The 24,371-nt window shown below is 42.7% G+C and overlaps 1 protein-coding gene across 1 annotated transcript; it reads right to left on the minus strand.

The window, feature by feature from the left end:
* Positions 1-287: 287 nt before the first annotated feature.
* On the minus strand, positions 288-4,123 carry vgf (VGF nerve growth factor inducible; the record flags this gene model as incomplete). Its single annotated transcript, XM_080839798.1, has 2 exons — positions 288-2,355; positions 4,032-4,123. The coding sequence occupies 2 exons, from the start codon at positions 4,121-4,123 to the stop codon at positions 288-290; spliced, it is 2,160 nt and encodes a 719-aa protein (XP_080695924.1).
* Positions 4,124-24,371: the final 20,248 nt, after the last annotated feature.

Here is a 24,371-nt window from a genome sequence, read left to right on the forward strand (position 1 = left end):
CACCAATGTCACTGAATGGAGATATGAGGTAAAGTGCTTAAACATTTGAGTAACAGATTTTACTCACCACACAGGTTCTTTGTTGTCCAGATCAAAATGCTTAAATTAACAAGGGAGTCATATTTCAAAAATTCCGCTTTAAAAAAAACAAACAAACAAAAAAAAACTGCATCTGTCTGTGTGGGGAAACCAGTCTCATTTCCATCACTCCCCTGATTATCTCCCTAACCATCCCTCTTTCTCTCCTCCTCTCCTTCTCTTTCCTCTTTCACTCGTCTCCAATCTCTTCACTGAAACATCCGGGGACGTTTCAGGAAGACCTTTTCGATGAAGTTCTCCAGCTCTTCATCAGAGTCCTGTTCTGACGGCCTCCTCTGGCTGTAGTAGTCTTGGCCACGAGTCACTAGAGGCGCTGGTGGAGGGTAATAGAAGGCCGACCGATGACGTGCAGGCGAGCGGGGCTTGGGCATGGGCACAGTAGTGAATGTCCGAGGGTTGGGCACAATGTAGTTGGGAAAGTAAGGATTCCGTTGCAGAGTCGGTGGTGAGCGGAGCCATGGCTGGGCCCAGGGACGGTACCTGCGCTTTGGGGGGAAGTCAAAGCCATAGTCCAGGGAGTTTCCCAGGAGGCTGTTGAAGGCATAGGAGGGCTTGGCGTAATAGCGAGGCTTAGGCTTGGGTTGAGGGAAGTAGATGGGGTAGTAGCCGGGGTATGGTTTTTGGTAAAAGGGGTAAGGGGGATAGGCTCGAAAAGGCTGCTTCTGTGGTTTCAGCCAGAAGTCTTGCTTGTTAGGCTTCATTACGGTTCTGTCTTTGAATCTGGACTTGAAAGGGCTGGAGAGGAGCGGGGGCTGTTGGACCGGTGCGGGGAAGTGAGAAGATGGGGCGGCAGGAGCAGGAGCAGGGGGTGACATGAGAGGTCGCTGCCATGTGAAAGCCTCGGGGGCATCTTTCTTCTTCTTCTTCTCAACATCACTGATAATGTCCACCACATCATCAGCAGGCAGATGGAGCTTGCTAGAGATCTCGATCAGCTTGTCAATGGTTTGGGGGTCAATGTCATCGTCATCCGGGTCCTCCTCCTCGTCGGAGCGCTTGTCCTCTACTGCGTTCATCCCCAATACATTTTTCTTCCGTTGATCCTGGGACTTCCGTCCATCTTGTTTCATCATGTACTGCAGCAACATGTCTGAGGCGATGTCAGCTAACTTCTCCTCCTCAGCTTTGGCCCTCTGTGCCTCTGCTGCCTGCCTCCGCACCTCCTCCTGCTCAGCCTTGGCTTGAGCCTCTTCCTCCTCAGGACTAATCACCTCCTCCTCTTCCTCCTCCTCTTCCTCCACTGCGGGCTCAGAGAGGTTGTCGTTAAAGTCATCCATGAAGTTGCCACCACGGTTCCCCGGCTGATTCTTAGGCTTAGGTTGCTCCAGCTGCTGCTGCTGCTGTTTCCACTGGAGCTTCTTCTTCAGGCCCATATTGTAGCCCCTGAATCCCTTGGGCCTGATATTATTGTCTGCGTAGTCACTGTCAGGGTCAGTAAAGTGTCCCCGACTCTCTCTCTGGCCTGTTTTCTCTGCACTCTGGCTCTCTGTGATGGTGCTGTAACTCTGGAACTCCTCCAACATACTTTGCAGGTTTTTCACCTCCTCTGGACTCAGCTGCTCCTCCTCCTCCTCTCCTTCTGGGCTTTCACCAAATTTGATTGGCTCTTCTTTTTGCCCCTCCTCTGCCGGACGTGCTTTCAGAGGCACTGTCTGACTGGTGGTGCGACTCGTCACCTTCTCTGTCAGGCGCTCTTCCTCCTCCGCAGCTTTCTTCCTCTCTTCCTCCTCCTCCCGTTCTCGCTCCTCCTTGCCTTGAGCTGCTGCAGCGGCCATGATTAGCTCCAGCTCCTCACGTCCATCTCTGTCACGTTCCACAGCCGGCAACTCCCGCTCCTCCTCTTTGCTACTCTCTTGCCCTCTCTTGACCTCTACCCCCTCTTCCATGCTCCTCCCATGTCCTAGGTCCTCAGCTCCCTCACTGTCCCTCTCCCCCTGGGGCTTGTTGAGGGCCTCCAAGAGCACAGCTGCTAATGTTTTGGGGTCCACATCTTTAAAGAGGTCATCCTCCTCTTCCTTATTCTGACCCTTTTTGTCCTCTCCCAGTTTGGCAGCCAGTGGTGGTTGAGAGAGGCCTGAGGAGAGAGGCCCATCATGGTCACTAATGGCCTGCCTATCTGGGTCTATTGGGCTGCAGTCGGTGAGCTTTGATGAGAGGCTGAGCAAAACCAACAGAAGAGAAGTATGGGCACTTGATGTGATTTGGCGTCGGACCATGACCATGCAAATAAGAGGTTTAGGGGAGAAAGTGATGTGGCTGTAAGAGAGGGAGGGAGAGAGAAGGTAAGGGGTGGGGTGGGATAGACAGAGAGACAAAGGAAATAAGAAAAACCAGTAAGTCTAAGCTGTATTCCCATTCACAGTCACATTGATCTGCCAACTTACTTACATAAAAAGCATACAGAAACCTAACAAACACCACCGACAGCCCAGCTGACAATGCTACAAGCTTACTAACAAACCAAATTGATTTGAAGATTATACCAAACGCTGGTAGAAGTATATACGTTATATGCACAAGCGCATATGCGCAGTGGGGAGCAGAGAGGACAGCCAATACAATCAAATCACATACATCATAAACGTGGAGATACTGTTTGTTGCGACATCAGGTTCATCCAAATGACATTACAATATGACATCTTAAGCGGTCAAAAACTAGTTGCAAATTGGAAAGGAAACAACAGCACATTGAGTTAAGCTGCATTTTCTGTTTTCGCACCTTCACCGTGACTAAAGCCACTTAATTGTCTTTTCTGCTCGTGCTGGTGGGTGCGTGCTTAGCAGCCTCCGGCATGTGAGGTAGGCACGCGCGGAGCGGTGCAATCGAGGAGGAGATGAAATGAAAAAGTGTGTCTTCCCACACGCGGGGGTAGAAATATAAATGTCACGACGTAGATTAGCCTACATAATTTAGTGACCAACGTAACAGTACAGGTTTGCAATGCGGGACGTCAGGAATTAGGCTACATTTCAATGTCACCAACAGATTTAAGAATAAAGGGATCAAGCGGATTGTGTTTGTAAGACGGCTTTAACTGTAATGCCCATGGAATAGCTTTCGAATTAAAGGGCACTGGTTTTAGTGAAGATGCATAGGCTACGGGATCCCTGTGCCACAGCCCTTCATTTATTGAAATCTGTTCAAGGCAACATCTGAGCCTTCGTTCTCGATAGGGTTCCATCAAATAAAAATTACATATTTAAGAAATAATCAACAGGTGGCAGCGGACTCCACTTCGAAAGTATCGCGTCGGCACAGTTGGATATATTGCATGCAGATGTCGATTTTAAACTGAAATTGAAATAGCTAAATGTCGTTGTAGTATGACGCGGCAGTGACAATAAACAAAAGTATCTTATCTAGTTTTCATTAGACTATAAAATGGGTTTGGAATTATGTAAAGATGCGAATTTGATGTTTTTGAGTATTAGATTCAAAGCACAAAGCTGTCCAAGAGACAACGCCTGGTTTCAACATTACCACCGTGTGATTGCATTTCTCACATATGTTTAACCCACAACTTCATCAGAAGAGGGGTGTTTTATTTTCAGAGAATAGTTTACAGAAATCTAAATACCCTCACTGCGCCATTCTCTCCAAAGCCCTTTAGTAATCCGCTTTTTAGAAACGTGTCTTACTTCTTGGACCACGACTCATCTAGGGCTAAAATAGTTTTGTTCGAACATGACGACCACTCATATGTTTTCATCTAGGCTACATTTACTTTATATTTAGGCTAAGCCCTTATTCATTTCGAGTTTCGGAATATCAATTAACTCAAATGTGTTTCCCAGTTAGCCTACTGCGCCTTAGCGTTTTATGCAGACTTGGAAGGTATTCCTTACTAAAGTTGTTTACTTATTAACGACTGTTTCCCAAAACATCTCTTTAGAGTCCCCCTGCGAGAAACCGTCTTACGTAGGCTATACCTTAAGTGGCCGAACCCATATTTCTGGCATCGATTATTGTCATTCACGTAGGTTTGAGCGTGCGTGAGTATGATTGGAGCGAAGTTGATCATTATTCGAAAGAACATGAACAACAAGTTGCGTGCTATGCAAAACAAACATACAAAAGTTCCCAATAAGGAGGACTGTGGGCTATTCTAAAGCTGTTAATTTTTTTAAATTATTCAACCAAAGGAAGCTCAAAGTGTACTGCAACACATATATTGGCCTTACATCGCAGTCAGCGCATAAGCCCACACACTGCCATAACAGTTATTATTTTTATTGTGTGGCGCCATGGTGAAGATAAAAAATATGAATAAGCTACGAGGGGTGGATCATAAATTGTGGAATCTGTTTATATAACTGCATTTACCCATCTGTATTATAGCTTATTTTCGCAACCCTTTCCTAAAACATGAAAATAAAACATTGATACAGTTTAACAATCTATCATAGCTTGAGTTTTCTACGGCCTTTTCTTTCTGTTCATTAACAAAACTATCAACATTAAAAATTATCCGCCAAAGATATAACAGCAGTAAAAGTGCAAGAGCAAACACTATTTTTTCAGTTGGCCGAAATCTTTCTGTGGTATCATTAGGCTACTTGATAGAGTTTCAGGCACAAAATAAGTTAAGACTTACCACAGATCAATTGAGGAACAGCGAGGTCCGATATGTTTTGATTATCTTTGCCTTCGCGGTATAGTTTCAAGGGTTTGTTTATCAAACTGTAGCCCTATGAACCAGTTGTATGGGTTCATTCAACTGAGGAGCAGTGATTGTTCCTGTCTTGTTTTCGTAAACGCCGTCCTGTTTTCTGTTCTCCCGGCGCTAAGATATTTTCAGCACCCTGGCCAGCTTCTCTCCTTTATATGGCGGTCCTCCTCTGTCCACGTGACGTTGCGTCAGACCTTCACATTGACGTAGGCTGCTCCATTGATAAGAATGTGCTTGTCGATCGAACGACGCGTGTTCGCTACACTGCAGTGCCCAGATGAATGAACGGAAGCAGGATGAATGAAATAGTATTTTTTTTCACAGTCGGGAGTAGAAGAGAGAAAACATTACAGACAGGAGATAGGGAAGGTTTTCCAGATGCAGCTGTGCACTGCATGCTGAAAATGCTCAGCCCACGTAGTCAACCCATAAACTAGAAATGTCCATATCAAATATTTGACAATAAAAAATGTCTGATAACCAAAATGAAGAAGAACAAAAGGGTGATTTTTCTCAGATGATTTAAATTTCTAGTAGCCTAGCCTATATCAAGAGCCCGCTCATTATGTGCGCGTGCGTGTGTCCCCGTGCAGAGCTTTGGAATGCCGTTACACGGAAACCTGATGCTTTCCCACCCAGTGATCTGGACATAACCTTTATCAAAGACACCAAGGCCATTTTCCTTATTTCAGAATTACGTATTGACTGTGTTCTAATATTTCTAAAACCGTTCGGACTACATTCTTTTGAACGATTCGCAGTAGGCTAATGTAGGCTAGTCCCAGTACCTACATGGATTTGCCTTTGAGTTTTGTAGTTTGCTGAATTAAAGAACGGATCATACAGATATTATCTACATCACAGAAACATTGCACGTGATCTACTTCCTATGGCGGACGCATCTAAATCAAATTATTTTTCGATGACACCGTCTGGTAATTTAGCTATCTACATAAATTAATAGGCTCACAGTTTAAGTGTTTGATGGAGGCGCCATGCATGGTATAATATAGCCTGCATCATATTATTAGGACACCATGTTGAAAGGCTGTCATCTTGGGCTAGATTTACAGGCACATCCCAAGAGCTTCGGTGAACAATGTGGTCACTAATGGTCGACGAAATCAGTGTCAGATGCCCTAAAAGACCAATTCGTATTTGTGATGTCTGTATTGTTCACGCTCTTGTGGTATTACTGAGAAAATGATTTTTATTTCTTCCTCTTAGGCGAACAATGACTTTCCTCAACAGAAAAAAAAATTCCAATTAAATCAAAATTGGATTGTGTGCGGTGCTAGAGGGGCGTATTGCCTGTGACTTGAAACACTGAAGCTACATGACTGTATGCGGTGTTCTTGTGTGCGTGCGAGCATACGAGTGATTCAGACAGAAAGAGACAAAGAGAGTGAGAGAGACCTGTGTGTCTAAAATATCTGTGTGTGTGTGTTCATGAGCCAAAGACGGTACAGGACCACGGATGAAGATACTAATCGGCATTCTAAAGGCCAGATTCTCGTATAAGCATTATCGGCTGTCACTCAGCATTAATGGGTCAATTTTTTCAGTGTCCATTCCCACGGTGTGACTCACTTAACCACTTCCACACATAGGTATATTTTTAAATAGGAAAAGGGCCTGAACAAAAAAAAAAATAAAAAAAATAAGCTTGACGCAAACTATTGAGAGAAAAGATGATTAGCCAATTAACCATCATTAACACAACAAATAATAGGCTTAGGGCCTACTGATCAACTAGTAGGCCTACGCTAGTAACATAGGCTAATCGTTAATAGATAGGCCTAATATAAATAATAGATAATATAAAAACAACAAAGTAATAACAATGGTTATTATAGTCCATTTTATCAGCATTCTGAACTGGCCACTCCTTACATGCCTTCAGCATTGTTTCAGTGAATCACGTTGCAATGGATTTCCGTATCTGAGCTAATAAACTGCTTTTGGCCGAAAGCACTGTATCCCGAGAGGGCTGACATCTTCTGCACCAGGCTGCGCTCGATTGCAGATATATGGCAGACTGTCAACAGCAGGGGGAAAATACATCGATCAATGTCCATGCCCGGGGGAGGTTATCAAAGAGACAAATGCGAACAATGAGAAACAGTAAGCATATATTTTTTGACTTTTTATTATTATGTGTTAGAACCCCGTGTAGAGTTAGCTCTCGTTTTGGGATTGCATCAGTTGCTCAGACGATCAAGTGGTGTGTATCTGCAAAAAAGGTTCTCTGTGATTGGCCAGTCACACATCCTGTCTGACCGTCTGTGTTTCATTCATGAAAACTGCGAGAGGGCTGTCCGTCTTGAAAAAAGTAAAATACCTCATGGGGTGAAAGACGATACAGGAAATTACCAATAGCATAGCCTACTAACAGACGTGTTTTTGGAACGTCTGTCTTTAATTTAGGCTACTAATAAAAGCATTTGCAAAATATGTCGCGTTTGGTAGGCCTACTTGTCGTTTTACCGAACCCACAGCGATAACTCCTCAGAGGCTCTTCATGAGTTTAGGCCTGTATTCAATTACATTGACATTCATCTAGCTGAGAGATCAGTGTCTGAGAGACCAGTGATTGCTGTCTCAGTCTGAGGTTCTGAAAATGTCGGTGGTCGATAACAATATATAGGCGTCCCCACAGCAGGCTAAGACACAATTCAACGAGTAACATTCTTTAACTTTGGACAAAAGTCAGAAATATGCGTTTTTATTAACTCACACTGGGCCTATGATATTTTGTCAATGCTGAGAAGTTCTAATCAGTTAACTTTGGCTCGTAAGGATTTGCTTCCTGATGCGTAATGGGGCTCACTATAGCCTACAGCATAGTTATTGTCGATATAAAGGGCTATATAGGCTACCAGAATAATAACCTTTATTTTAATGACTATAATCGTTCACGATGATCATCAGGAAAACCATCCCATCCTTAAGATAGCAGCGTTGGTGTTCCTTGCGTAAGGCCGAAGGTGAAAACTGATCGTTTGAGGTCCTGTATTTGACTCAGGGTTAATGAGACGAGAGATGCCGTGTTGGGGCTCTCCCTGGCAACCATCATTTCAGCTTTGCGCTCCATATGAGGGCGCACTTTTAAATTAGACCATTTATAATCGAGACAGACAACAAACCGTGGGAGGGTTGCCCTTCGTTTGGAAATGAAGCAGAAGTCAATCCACCCACATGCTTTGCGCAACTGCAAGGTAGGCAGGACGCAGATATTCTCCTCAGTAAATTGGAAAATACACTCAACAAAAACAAGCCGAATTGGATGAGATTTTCCTACAGTCAAAAACATGCTGTGTATGTTTGTGTGTGTGTATACAATTCAATGACATGAGAATGTGCTTTTTACACAATACAACTAACATTTAGCAATCAATATTTATACTTCTCATCCCAATGGCCTTACAGTTTTTTTTTACAATCGGATACACACTAAAATCAAAAGTGTAACACAATTATCAAAACCTTCACTCAAGGAGCAAAACAACGGCTCAGATCTGCACAACTATAAGCATATTTAAACATCACACTTTTTGCGAAACCATGCACACAAGTGATTTGCAAAGCACTAAACACACTTTTATGCTTTAGACACAGACGTATCAAGAGGTCACTTCCTTGCAATTCCAAAACACTCTGTCAAGTTACCACACCTATGAGCCGGTCAAATAAACACAGCCATCAAGTGCCCAAACACATGATTGCTTAATTGTAGACACAACAAACAGGTTTAAGCACTATAGAAATGCAGCAGATGAGTAACTAATCTGTCTTCAACCAAAATGGAAGGAGTCAAAAGAAGAAGGGTGAGGGTGAGAGGGGGAATCCACAGAGGAGGAGAAGGAGGAAGAGGCCGAGGCCATGCCATGAGGCTGAGGTCAAGGTGGAAGTAGAGGAAGAGGAAGACCTGTAGCAGGAGGAAAATGTGCTCAAAGAAGAAGAAGACCAAATGTATCAAATACAGTAAACTTGAAAGGAGGACAGGCCCATATTCACGCAAGAACAAGATATAGAGATCATAAACATGCTTTTGGCAAATACGTAATGCTATCAGGCTCAGAGAAATTCAAGCAAACATTATCGGTGACCATGCCATTTTCAATACAGTAATATCCATCAGGTCTCTCAGTCAACACTGGCGACACTGACAAATCTGTACATTTTACTGTAAATGGAATTGTAACCTGTATTGAAACATCTTTTCACCTTTGTCTGAGATTTGCTGAGCTTACAGTGTTATGCACACTACTGAAGTAGCATGACAACTGGGACATGTTTTGTTGTGATTCTCCATGTTGACATGTTGACTGATTTGGGTATATGGAGAGAATTACGTCAATAATATTTTCATCAGCATTGGTCTTGGGTAGTGTTTTTACTGTATTGTGTATTTTCACTTTCTCTGTGTACTTCACTTACACTACTCTAATCACTGAGAAGTAGTATTGCTAAAAGTGTTTTAGGTTTATAACAGAGGTGTGTAAGTGGTACAAACAGAATTCAGTATATGCAATGTGTGTGTTTCATATGGTAACAAAATATGGTTTTGTTAAATGAGTGTATAGATTTTACAAGAGTGTTTCATTTTGCAATGGATCTGATGTTTTTGCTCATTGGGTGTGTGGTTGTGCTTATTGTGTGAGGTGATTGAAAAGCAAAAGGAAAGCAGTCAAAATTGTGTGTATCCGATCGTAAAAAACTGTAATTCATTCAGTGACATAACCAAGTCTTTCCAGACAGCTCACGCAGATGATGTTGGTTATGTTGGACTTATTAGCATGTCCTTGCAATGTGCTCTCATACTGAGGCCCAGATGGCACTCTGGGATTGCACATATTGTGTAAACAACACAATTCATGTAACCATAAAAAATAACAAGCTTCCATTACAGCCTTTAGTATTTCATATATGACTCTGTCACAGAGTCACAGAGTACATGTGGCTTGGGAGAGGTTAAAGGCACCCAGTGCAACTTTATGTAAACATTCAATGAAAAATAAACATTCAATTTCTAGTCTTTTTTACACGTAGTAAGTTTCAATAACTCCATACCATTACATATCGACATTCAAGGAGCAAAGATGAGACGTCGTTGTGTGGTGAGAACTGATAGAAAATCGTAAACAACAACAATCGCCGGTGGGGAGAAGCCATTTTTCCATTGACTGGAAGCCTGCTTTATTTATTGTAGGTTAAAAAAAATAAAGAAAATGGCGACGATTGCTGTTGTTATCGATTTTCTATCAGTTCTCACCTCACAACGACGTCTCATCTTTGCTGCTTGAATGTCGGTATGTAATGGTATGGAGTTATTGAAACTTACTACGTGTAAAAAAGACTAGAAATTGAATGTTTATTTTTAAGCCTCAAAAGTTGCACTGGGTGCCTTTAAGGGATCACAAAGGCTGCATAATTGTAACCCAAGAGTTTTGAGCTGGTTGAATAGCTTGGTTATCTGCTCAGGGTCAGCAGGTGGGGGAGTAATTCTAGGTCAGTTTAAAGTGTTTACTTCTCAGGGATGAGTCATAGTCGTCAGTAGCAAAAAAAGATGGGTTCACAGAAGGTTGTGTATGTGCTTTCTGTGTGTGAGCAATGACCTGTGTGTATGTCTCTACACACACTGAGATAGAATAAACATGATACACAGGAACTTGCATGAATCCATTGAATCCATCGATAGTCACGTCATACACAGCTTCCATGTGTCAGAGCAGAACAGATAGTAAGGGATAGCACAGATTTTTATCCAATCACATTTGTTCCCCCTGAAGCTTGAGTCTTAGCGTCGCCCTCCAAAGCCTTCACTGCATCCTCAGCATGTCCATAGTAATGTAATGTTGATTGTCAGACACATCAGCCAATCAAGATCTTATATTTCTCTGAGGCAGGTGAATGTAATCTATTGGAAACGACCAGGCCCTCTCAGCTCACACCTCAGGCCTCTCACTTTGGGTTTGTTTACATGACAGTAATGCTATGCTTACAACCTACAGGCCAAAAAAACATTCCAGTCTCTCATGTGTGTTAATTTCTTTTCCAAATGGACTGATTGAGCAAAACTGTTATTATTTTAGCTACTAGTTGTATTTTGAGTTGTTTCTGAGACAGGATACTGATATCTCAAGAAAATGAAAATGAAGATGGTGGTAAAGATGAGGACACTAATCCTGACCACTCATTGATGTCCTCATTTTGTCTGTGCCTAACCACCTGCCACCCCCGAATACCAGCCTTTTTGATTGACAGCATGTTTACTGCCTTCCTAAAGATGCACCCTAGGGCAGTTATTGTTGAGTGGAGGCTGATGTTTCCACACCAGCTGGTCATTCGTCTGATGTGTCACTTGCGTCATAAGGACAGCTATAAACTGGGCTTGTAGAGTGGTGTCCATTTGCAACTAAGGACTTTAGCCCTCACCATGGGAACGTACTTCGTTTCAGTAAGGATCAAAATCTGCGCTCTGATCTAAGAGAACACAGACATGAGAGGAAGAGATTAAGCCAAATCATACTAGTCACAGAACTCAAGATGTGAATATTCTGTATCCACGGAAACAGAAATGATTGTCTCTACATTTGCATTTAGTATTTAGTTTCATTTACATTTTTGGCTCTTCTTTGCTCCACGTTTGACATGGTCTGAAATGTAATTTAGTCCTAAATATAATTACAAGGAAAAAGGAAAATGTTCCTTTTAGACTGACCAGAATTAGTACATTGCGCTTACGCTCGAAAGGTCTCCTAACATACTGAAGCTTGATTGTTGTTCCTAAATTGGATAAAAGCGTCTGCTAAATTAAAATGTTTTAATGTCATCACAAACTCTGTGTCTGTATATTTGACTTGTCTCTCCTTTCCCTCCCTCTCTCTCTCTCTCCTTCTTTTCCTTTTCCTTTCACTTATTCTTTTCCATTTTATACGTTTCCTCTTTCAATTTTCTCAAACTCAATAAATCAGACATTACTTTAACCCTTTCAGTTGCCATGCCATTTTCCATGTGGCTCATCCTATGATTAGCAGATTGTAACACAAAGCCTTTCTATTTGCTTGATATGAAACATGATGAATGTAAATAGTATAAAAACGGGGGGTTTGTAACTCAAAATGTTCTAGCCAGAAGGAGAGAGTGATGAGGGGACGGAACGTGTTCTGTGGACTGTGACGACAGCAGAGAGAAGAGGAAGCAGTGTAGTGGATGTGATGAATGAAAAGTGAAGTGTAATTCAGAAAAGAGATAAATACAGCCGGTGCGTGCAAATCTATACAGGCACACTCACAAACACACACACACACACACACACACACACACACACACACACACACACACACACACACACACACACACACACACACACACACACACACACACACACACACACACACACACACACACACACACACACACACACACACACACACACACACACACACAGTCTGCAATGTGTTGACATGGTTATTCAATTAGGTTTCGTGTCGTTCGCTGAGAAGTGTGATAACTGTGATGAAAGTGTGTTAAAACTCAAAGAAATTTGTGTGAAAGCAATGAGAAATAGTTAACCCATTCGCCAGAGAACACTCCTGCTGTGCAAAAAAAGGTGTGAGCATTAGATGAAGTTGACCCATGATTGGCTAAATGTGTAAGCAATCGAGAAAAACTGTAATGTGAAAGTGTTCCTTGAATGTGTAACTCATAGAGGACAATTAGGTTTCTGGTTCTATAGTTAAAGCATAAACAGTTCCTGATAAATCTTCCTGTTGAAGACATCTTTTCTCTTCCCTCAAATAAGGCTGAGCTTGAGCAACCACCCTCCTCCCTGCCCCATCTTTACTGGCTGCAATTCAGTGTGCTCCGTATGAATGCTGATGTTATTAAACCTGACCATTTACTGCTTTGTTTGGTACAGCGGAGCGAGCGTCTGGGCTCTCCCACACACCTTCACCCCCCACTGAACTGGCGTGGGCGAGCGGAGGAAGTGGCAGGATTAGAGGAGAGAGGGAAGAGGGGGGGGAGGAGGGGGGTGGAGAAATGGCCACAACAGTGCCAGAAGAGGTCTGCAACGTTTGTCACTGTCAGCTCCTATCCTCTGGTACAGATGCACCAGACACACACACACACACACACACACACACACACACACACACACACACACACAGACACACACACACACACACACACACACACACACAGACACACACCCACACACACACCCACACACACACACTCACACACACACACACACACACACACACACACACACACACACACACACACACACACACACACACACAAACAAATGCAAACAGCCACATACCCACATGCATGTACATACTTAGATAAACACACATCAGACACAGAAGAACGCAGCCTTAGTTATCAACAACATGTCAGATGACCTACAGATGCATTCCGTTACCAACTTTTGTAATTACCGTGAACCGTCACAAAACATTGATTTTCCATTCTGCTCCTGATGTGTGAGTGTGGGTGACTGTGGGTCTCTGTGTGTGTGAGCACACGAGTTTGTGTGTGAAGGTCACATCATCTATGATCTGTTCATTGGTGTTGAAGTCAAGCCCCCGCTGGGTCAGAGAGGCAGTGTGCAGGTCTGAGGGATCTGAGGAGCTATGAGGCGCTGGTGTGATGCTGTGAGGAGCTATGGAGCGCTGGCATGTACACTCTGCTACTCAGTGCTAATTCAATGTTGAGCCCTACAGACCCAGTGGTGGTGTCAGGGCTAGTGGCTCTCATGCCCCACATGCCACAGGGTTATGGGTTCAGCATGCGTGGGTTGGACTAGTTTGAGTAAAGAAGTGTTTATGGAGAAAGGAGAGAGGGGAGGAGAGTGGGAAGGGGAGGGGGAAGGAGAGAGAAATGTAAAGACAAATAAACAATCCACTGGAAAAGACAAGCGAAGGAGAACAGGAAAAAGAAGGATTGAAGGCTGGATAACATGACTGGAGAATAACACAAAAACGGGGATCTTCAGGAACAAGATGCTCAGGAAAGAAAAAGAGAAAAAAAGAGAAATGGGAAGAAATTGCTAGGAGTGAGAGATAAAGGGTAAGAGAGAAACACAGAGAGAAAGTGAGAGGGAGACAGAAAGAGGAAGGGAGGGAGGGAGAGAGGGAGGGAGGTGTGCGGATCCCCGGGGGCAGTATGACTCACTCTCTGCAGCCTGCTTGTGCGTCACTGGTGCGGGCCTGGAGGAGGAGATAGGGGAGAGGTCTGCATTTAATTACCACTGCCAATTTATACTCACTGTAGTGACATACACACACGCACACACACAGACACACACACACACACACACACACACACACACGCACGCACGCACACACACACACAGTCAATCAATGATCAGATGGAGGCTATACGCCCATCATCAACATACACACACCTATATGCACCCACAATCCAGTCTCCAGGCAGCCACACAGACAGCACATCCAATCTGATCTAATGAGCTGATAAGCAGGGCTTGTCGGTCATATACGTGCAGTTAAACACCCTATCTAGACCAGCTAGGCTTGTGTGTTTGCACAAAACCAGTCAAAGCAGGGAAGTGGGCACCCAGACAGAATGGAATCAATCAATATGACATCAGTGATGATAAGCAGGCATTGCAATGGACAAAAGCACAATGCATACAGAGTGTGTGTGTGTGTGTGTGTGTGTGTGTGTGTGTGTGTGTGTGTGTGTGTGTGTGTGTGTGTGTGTGTGTGTGTGTGTGTGTGTGTGTGTGTGTGTGTGTGTGTGTGTGTGTGTGTGTGTGTGTGTGTGTGTGTAAGTAAGGGACAACAGTAGAGGACCTTGAGCAGCAGTTGGCTGAATTTCGACAAAAAGTGTCTCGGATTCAAACATGGACTCCTCTAATGGTCTTTGTTAATGTCGTCATAAGTCATGTGGCAGGATGGGTTACTGCACTGCACGTACAAGAGGTCTGTTACAGCGTTTGGAGGCTAAGAATCAAACAAGTGGTTTAAAAGCAAAACAGGAAACTGAACAAACAAGATTCCATTCTGCCCATACCATTACTTCCTGAACTACTGTACTCGACCAGTTGTCTCCGGTATTCACTATTTGCTCGCATGTGACTTCATAAGCTTACTGTAGCTGAATAGTAAATAGCTTTACCAAGGTACTATTAAGCTACAGTAAGCTTATGAAGTATGAAGTTCTTTTTTGTACTTATCTTGACCATTGGAAAAAAGATTGCATGTTCTGTTGCAGCTCATTTAGACCACAGGTGGATGCTGCAGGTTTGGTCAGAGAGACATTAGTGTTGCAGTGGGATGGCAGATGGGAAAGGTAGAGTGCCCACTATAATTAGAGGTCGGAGATGCTATTTGGTCATCAGGATGTGACACAGTGGCACAATTGTTTGTGCAATTGGATTTTATGGCTGCTGCTTCCTGGCTTTTAAGGGTGAAGAGGCTCCATGGCGTATGTATGTAACTATTTATATTTACAATGGGTGTTTCTGGTCCTGGTTCTGTCCGTTCTTCTCCCCTTAAGATGGCCTCAGACAGCCTTGTTCTTACCCTTTTAATTACCTGGGTTACTCTGTGACCAGACATGTTTCCATAAGAAGGAAAACAGACTGACAAATGAGGGGTGAGTGTGTGTGTGTGTGTGTGTGTGTGTGTGTGGGGGGGGGGGTATGTGTGTGTGTGTGTGTGAGAGAGAGAGAGAGAGAGAGAGAGAGAGAGAGAGAGAGAGAGAGAGAGAGAGAGAGAGAGAGAGAGAAAGAGAGATGTGTGTGTTTCTTTATGAGCTTAATTTATCACATGTACTAAGGGTTATAAAGGCTTGCTATCACGCTGCACCCAGGACAGGAAACCTTTAATCTTCTTTCAGGCACTCTCACCACCACTCTTCATCTCCCCTTCTTCATCTCTCTCTTTTTCTTATCTTCTTTCTGTCCCTGTTTCTCTCCCCCACATCTCTCATTTATGGCTTTTTGTCTGTGCTCCATCAGTCCTGTTCATCACTGTTTGTCGCACACTCTCTGTCTCCTCTCTACCTCCCTCTTTCTGGCTCTAATCAAGTTTAATGCCCACAGTCCAAGGTGACCACAAGCCTGCTAAGACAGAGAGAGAGAGGGGGGAGGCAACTGGGGGTAGGTAAAAGGAATATTTTTCTAAATAAATCTGAAAATAGCTCCATATACTGAGAGTGAAATATATTTATATTTCACACAACTTGTTGTCATCCACTTAAAGGGGATCCTTATAGCAGGAGGTTCATTGTGTCACGGATATCACAAATGGTCACCTTGTGTGTGGGGACACAGTGACTAGGGCTAAACCTATTTAAATGTGAATTCAGAGGCACATCAAGGGTCAGATGGGGAGAGAGTAACTTTCCACTCAGTATATTCTGACGGGTGCTGGAACACATTCTCTGTTCCCTGTATTCCGCTACATTATTTATGTTTTATTGTAAACAGCAGGTATTTTAGTTCATGTTCAATGATTTAATATTTATACTTGGCTTTTGGATTTGCAAAGTAGTCTGGGCTTTACACAATCAGTTGACAAAGACATTACGTTGAATTGTGAGCATATTGCAGTTAGATCATTATTCCAGAAGGAAAAACTGTATCATGGGCCATAATTATGTCTGTGATGGAACCGCGGGTGAATGTCATTCTGAAATGTCAGATACAAACCTCTGATTTGGGAAAAAAAGGTTGATAAAGTCACAAAAAAATGAATTGAATTAATGCTGAAAAGAGAACACACACAGTAAGTAAAATTGTGGGTCATGGGGGAGGTCATTTTAAACCTGCTTATATGGGTTTACAGCATTACTACCCACACCTGTGTCTCAATCTCTTCTGTAAGAATTATTTCCTCTCTCCATGTTAAAAACACATCAATATTCATTTAGAAATAAATACTGTTTTACATACTGTACATCCTGCTTGGACATTTTTCTTTCACATAATCCTCCTTATTTATCTTTCATTTTCATTTCAAAGGCTTTTCATTGCCCTCTTCCCTGTGATAGTGAAAGAAGTCTATTTAAATCCCAGGTGAGATGCAAACTGGGGCTGCTGCGTCATTAAAACATTCAAGCAGCAATTAAGACCACTTACTGCCAGTAATTACGAATGCATGCTTTCAGGAAGTGCAGCTATTATTAATTGCCAACTCGGTCAGAGTGCTTGAAACCACTGTAGTTTATGTCAAGTCCCGATATGTCATGTCAACAGTGAACCCATGGCCTAATGTTCATAAACAGGAAACCTAGTTCCTTCTGATACGGCCTCTGAGGCAGGTATATCTGCTGAATGTTTTGATGACACCCTCCTTGTAAGTGATATTCTATCTCACGCACCACCACATGGATCCTCCTCTCGGAAAGGGTGAGCTGTTAGGAGACAGATTAGCAAATAATCAGCCCCTGCTATGTGTGTGCCAATCAAGCCCAATCTCAATCCCAATCTCAATCCCAATCTCAATCCCAATACAGGTGTCTGCATGTTGGCCATTTCTCTTTTTGGCTCCTGAAGACAGTAAGAAGAGATGTGTGTATGTTTTATTTAGAAGTACAAGCATACATTGTGATGTGGGGCATGGGAGTTTATTGTGGTCGGACAAAGCCAAGTGGTGAAAACAAACAGGGACAATGAGGCTACACCTCTAGGTAGATCTGTAGGTATGGCAGATGAAACTACGTATTGGCTTGTGCTGCTGACATCAGTATAAATAGCAATATTATACATTTGTATTATTCATTATAACAAATAAACTAAATTCAAACTGGATAAGGTAGAGAGCGAGCATTTAAGCATTTTAAATCATATTGCTAATGCTAATACTGATACTGATAAAGTGGGCATATTACCTATTAATTGTTAAATTCATTTATCTCACTATCTGTTTATCAAATCGATGTCTACTAACCAAATCGTCTCTCTCTCATGGTGTGACTTTTGCTTACAAATGGCTGTGGAAACATTGTTCCTCATCACCTTATCCATTAAGAACATAGCCGAACCCTACCTTCTCACTTTGTCTTTTTCTACCCCTCCTATTCTAGACTATCTTCGCTATGGGATGCCGCTGTTGTCTCTCCACCTGATCTACTTGTAGAAACCCCCCCCCCCCCCACACCGTCATACACTTATTCAACCCCATACTCTCTGCTAGCATTTCCCTGCAATGTCAATAATTGCCACCATCGACATACATTTCTGTTCCATTACTCTACTTACCCTTGTAATAGTAACCTTACGAGCACACTAAGCTGTTTTACAATACTTGAATGCTACCTCACCTTGAATGTATAATGTATACAACATGTTATGTTTTTATGTATATATACCACATACTGTATATGCTGTGTACATTTACCACACATGTGCTAACATGCCCATCCTGATACATGTATGATTTCATCTGCCATGTTACTGATTGTTTCCCTCCCCTTCTGCCACAAGGCCCCCCCTTTCTTTTCCTATCTCTACCCGGCAGGCTTCAAGGAGATGCCCCCCCTTATGTGCTACGGTTCTGCTTAAAGTTTCTTCCTAGCAAACGAATGTCCTCAGGGCCTTTTCTACGCCTTCCTTCTTCCTCTGTAACCAACTGTACTGGCCAAGGTGCAGAGACTGTGGGTAGCCCCAGACTGCTGCTTGTAGACCCGTACTGGTGACACCAGTTATGTATGCTCGATCTGATAGCGTTGAATGGGAATGGTAGTCAGTACCATAGAGAGAAATGGCCAGGATGCACACACCTGTGTATATGGGGATAGATTATATGCATGTAGTTGAGAGTGTTTCATCTGCGCATGTTGACCTTCAGTCATAGAACATGGGTAACCTGTGTCACCCTCCATTTAATGTTCAGTTACTTCTGGACCACAAACACAATATGTACTACAAATGTGACATCAGGAGCTATTTTGAAATTCAGTGTGGCAAAATGCGAATGCTACATTCTTTTGTCCTCTGACTCGTAGTGACTGACTGCCTGCCTCCACCCGATACGCTTTCTACAAAGCACTTCCGCTTGGTGAAAACTAGCTTAATTTAATGTTCTGTGCCACTGTACTCAGCATCCTCTCAAACTAATAGTACTGGTTCCTGTTCACAAGCTTTTTCCTGGCATCCTGTGATTAAAGCTGTAACCACGCTGTCATCAGCACACTCAACATGTTGGCTAGAGTCCCTTCCCCTCTCTCCCCAGGCTGAACTAATTGTGCCACTACTTAACGGGGAGGATATATAGCATCAGGGATGGCATTGTGGGGTCGGCTGATTGCTACCTGCTTTGAGGTGTTTCACTTAGGTTGTCCTGTTGTGTCATATTGTGCAATTAGGGAATGAATGACATACAAGGATGGTTGGAATCAAAGCATGCTAGAATATTGAACAAGGAAAAATTGTAGAATTAAAAGTAGGCTAGAAGTGTTGAATTAAATGAGAACCTACCTGATGAATTTGAAGTCAGGTTGAGGTGTCCTAATAACCGAAGGACATAATTTGTCTGCCTCAATATCTTCTATTTCGTCAGTGTGCATGTCCATTTAATTAGCCATCCACTCCTATGATGTCAGGCCTTTAGCTGCTCTGTAAAGATGTTTTATCACAGAGAGAGTGAGAAAGAGAGAGAGAAAGAGAGAGAAAGAAAGAAAGAAAGCAATAAACAGATAGAAACTCTGTAAAGAAGAGTCTCAGTTTTTAATGAAAATCTATTATTTTACCTTTGAAGTATAACACTTTCATATATAACATACTGTATATTCCATACATTTTAAGTTATATTTTTCTGAAAGATTTGACAATAATATCCTCATTTGGTGTGCCTCTCTTTTATTTGACTACTCGTCAGACCTTTTTCATACATAGGAATAAACCTCAAAATTCAAGTGATTGGAGTAATTATTCCCACAATTAACGATCTTGATGAGAAATATCATGTTTTCATTGAATCTTAGTTTTAGAGGGGACTTTTCCTCTAAAGGTCATAAACAACACAGTGACTGATTAAATAACAGTGTATCAAAGTACTTGTCATTCATGATTGTGATGGAGATGTTGCAGAAAGAAGGACAAGATGGCGAGAAAGAGTCATGAGTGGGCCACATTGCTCATCTCAGACACACGCAGAATGGTGCACACTTCCGACAACATGACTGCAACAGAGCACACATTTGCACAGTGACTGAGTTATCACTATTGCCATCATCACCATCATAATTATAATCATCAGAGAGGCAGGAGCATAGGCAGAAGGTGCGTCATGTGGCTGGGTCAAAGCTGCAGGCAGGCTAGGAAGTGTGTGAATCTGGAGCAGGATAACAGGGGAGAAAATTGTTGAATCACACTGGCCTTCTTTCAGCTCTCCAACCCAACAGAACAACATTAAATCTGCGCCTGGTAGTGACAAAACCCCACAGAGCTCCAGGAATTGATCCCTTGGAGAAAACAGCAGCCTGCAAACCCTCTGTGCTGCCTGCTGCCTCCGGCAGGTTTTCAATGACACCACCTCTCCACTGTTACTTGGCTTTGTACTTTCCTGCGCCCCCTTTTCCCTGCTGTGTATATACCTCTTAGAAGCTATTATGTCTGTCTATGACTCATAGCACTGCATTTCATTACTGTCTTGACCCATTGAAGTGGCTCTATACTGCTAACTAGTGGGGGCTTGAAGAAAGGCTATTTCATTGTTCTCCCAGCTTACACACACACACTCCCACAATATTAGGATTCATTCACAAAAAAATGACATTCCACCACAGCATAAATGGTTTTGGGCAAGAGTGTTGATTTTCCTTATTCGACGGATAGATTGTGTATTTAAAATATCTTTTCAGTGCACAAATATGGTATTTTTCTGTTGGTATTTTCTATTGCTGTTATGCTTCTTGTCATACATTTTCAAAAAGCTGCATTTTTTATGCTTATGTTTAAAATGTAAGAATTGAATTAGTAGTATAAATGGGAACGCAAGCATATGCTGAATTAAGATTATTAAAACATGAGGAAATGTATTTCATAAAGCATGCTGATCACTTGTTTTTTTCCTTTAATGTTTCATAATCACCCCAATCATGTGCGCTCTCTCCTCTGCAGGTTTAACAGCTCAGAGCCGCTCAGGAACGGGTGCAGCATGATAATTAATTTAGGCTGAAGCCGTTACCAACACAAATAGGATTAATAAAAAAGGCAAAGAGAAAATAATTGGAGAGAGACTTTTTCTTTCGCAATTCAAAGCGATATTAAATACTGCTCTCAACGTTATTATTATTTGTATTATTATAATTGTTGTTGTTGAAAAAAATATATATATGATTCGTGATGTAAGTATATAACCCTTAAACTCAGCAGCCAAACCACTAAAATATAAATCTTAATTTGACTTATCTCTGTATTGAGAAGTAATTCACTTGTAGATAAGTAATTCACTTAAACGCTGAAAATCAAGGTTGAAATGAACTGGTTCTCACAGGTCCAGAGTAAGCCCACTCTCATGACTCTGTCTCACTGTCCTCTGTGTGTCCTTCTTGTGGCCCCGGCTCAGAGGGGGTTTGTCTTGTCTCGTCGTGTCTCGGAGACAGCGAGCTGTGAGTACAACACTGTCTCGTGCCCAGGGTCCAGGGGATTCAGACAGGGGGCTGTCTAGTTAAATAATCTGCCTCTGTTCTGACACTGGCGAAGATGTACAATTACCGGACAGATAAATTATACATTAACCCAAGCCGAGATGTTTTATAGCCACTGCACTAAGGTCAAAGCCTGTAGGTATCCAGTCTTCAGTCAACGTGTGAAAATTATTGATAAAGAGGCCTGGCGGCTTTTTGTGGTGAATGAACAGCACAGGGTTAGTAAATGTATAGAGGTCAAAGGAGAATGTTTGACATGGTGTATCTGTGGAATGGATTCTTTCGTCGCAGTTACTCTTTCATCACCGATGGGGGCGCTACAAGGCGATGGATGGGAATTTCACTTCCTCACAGCACTAGGCACGACCACGCAAGGAAGGGTCTAATCGATAATTAAGCCATCAATCAATCTGACAAAAGATTAATTCATGACAAAGAGCCCAGGCCGAGGGTGATTTGCTCACTCATTAGCCGCCCATTTAGGGTGAGATAAACTGTCAGTGGATTTCATGTCTCACCTTCTCAGGCTTTTATATTCCTCTGGGATTGCATGGAGGTTGCATTGCATGTAGTTTATTTTGAATAGGTAAGGTTCAATGGCCAGTCCTTAAACAGTAAAAACTGATATACTGAGGTTTTACAGGTTCATATTGGGCCCCTGGGCCAGAACACCAGTCTAGTGTCAGTTAAAGAACATGAGCATTATTACCCATACATTCTGGAAGGCTGACATACTAGACAACTGAATTTAAGGTTGTGCAAGGTCAATGTGTTGAACTCTACTACTCTACTGCTACTATAAAACACAGTGCCAAGCCCAGGGACGTGCACATGATGGGGCTTATGTTGCTCGGGCTACTGCCCGTTTGCCCTCCTCGACTGAAGTTGCCCCTCCGAAGGAAATATATATATTATTACGGCTGCAGGACTTCATGTATGCCTAGATAAAATAATCGCACAATAAGCGTCCAGGGTACGGGGGCGTGGCGGCGGTGGTTAGTGAGAGTTTAAAATGATATAGGCAAAATATGCGTCCAGGGGACGGGGCGTGGCAGCGGTGGTTTGTGAGTGTTCAATATGATATTGGCAAAAAATGCGCAGCGGTGGTACAAAAAATAACGTGTTTCCCCTTTTTTCCAGGGCAGAGCCCTTCAAAATTCCTGTGCCGGTCCCTGGCCAAGCCCATAGTTTATCAGCAGGCAGCAGTCTAAACCAAGCCAATAGTGAAGTGCCACTGACGCTGACACAGTGCAACCACTAGCACATTTGTGCAAATATACCCTATTGCCCTAAACCCTCCTCACAGGCTTGAGATGTTTTAGACTGAAGACCCATAAAACAATGGCTAAGTGAACTGTCTAACACAGACATCAGTGGATCCTCTTAACCCACGGCCCTAAGCGACTGCCAGGCTTTTGGGGCAGAAAGCTGTCTCTCTGGAGGAGCCCAGCTTCCTGACTAAAGTTCATGGCTGCCTGAAACTATATGCCATGGTGCCCCCAAAGACAGGATGTGACCTAAATGTTACATCATATTACCCACATGACCATTGTGGAGCCTAGGAAACATCATATTACCCACATGACCATTGTGGAGCCTAGGAAACATCATATTATCCACATGATCATATTATCCATGTGACCATTGTGAAGCCTATGAACATCATATTATCCATGTGACCATTGTGAAGCCTATGAACATCATATTAGGCTTTACTGCCTTTACATTTCAGCAGGATTCTCCAGAGTAATCCCCCAAAGACTCAGGCAGACAACACAGACAATGAATATCTTGCTTAAGCAGTGGAATGCTTATTTCATATTTTAAAATGCAGATTACTGGCTGTTTTATTGCTTTGTCCTGTCCTGCTTTAACTGTACTGTGGTGTATATTATGTAGTGCCCATGAAGGTATAGTGTGTATGTGTGTACGTCTATGTGTACGTCTATGTGTACTGTGAGCCTGTTCATGGTTCCGTTTTTTGTTAAAGACATCAGAATGGAGCAGACATCTGACATTCAGAGACTACATCTCCCTAAGTGGGAGTAATGATGAGCAGAGAGACTGAGCAAAGTAGAAATGATGTGAAACTAATGAAGTGTGTGTGTGTGTGTGTGTGTGTGTGTAAGAGAGAGTGTGTGTGTGTGTGTGTGTGTGTGTGTGTGTGTGTGTGTGTGTGTGTGTGTGTGTGTGTGTGTGTGCGTGTGTGTGTGTGTGAGGAGGGTGGGCAAGAAGGGTAAGATGGATGTTGAAATAAACAGAACAGATAGCAAGATGGTTGTGAAAAAAATTAAACAGCAAATTAATTTGAAAGCAGTATTTGAGTGAGTGAGAGAGAGCGAGAGGAATATGCACTAAGCGGACCATTTGTGTTGGTGACGATGGACAGATTCAGAATGTGACTGATCGTCCCTTTTCTATTTAGTCAGTAGCCCCTTTGTGGGGTTTCTATTCAGGCAGCCAATTATAGTACAAAATACAAAAGTGAATCCACCCCTGTGCAATACACCTTGCATTTATATAAAGCTACTTCTAATTTTTGTTTAATTACTTCTAATTTGAACAGTAGGGTGAGATTCAAAAGTCAGTACACCTTTCATGACTGAGATTCAAATCTTTTGTTTTTTCAAGACTGTGTCCACCTTTATTTGTGATGAGAGACTCAACCCCAAGGACCCATGTGAGTATCCTCCATGCTGAGGATATAATTTTGAATCATTTCACATTGAAGTAGTTTTACACAGCGATGTCCTCACTTCTGTTGTATACTGAATACCACTGTGGAAAGCAGGCAGGACCCTTTCATCAACCTTCTGTACCCTACCCCTTTGCTCAAATCTGACCAATCACAGCACAGACCAAGACAGCCTTTCATACCTGAGAAATCTTTATTTAGATTTTCATAATTTTGAAAACAGGACTCGCCAGCGCTGCTCTCAAGTCCTTGAGGTACCTTTTTTTAAAG

This window comes from Sprattus sprattus, assembly GCF_963457725.1.
Source record: "Sprattus sprattus genome assembly, chromosome: 5".
NCBI lineage: Eukaryota > Metazoa > Chordata > Actinopteri > Clupeiformes > Clupeidae > Sprattus > Sprattus sprattus.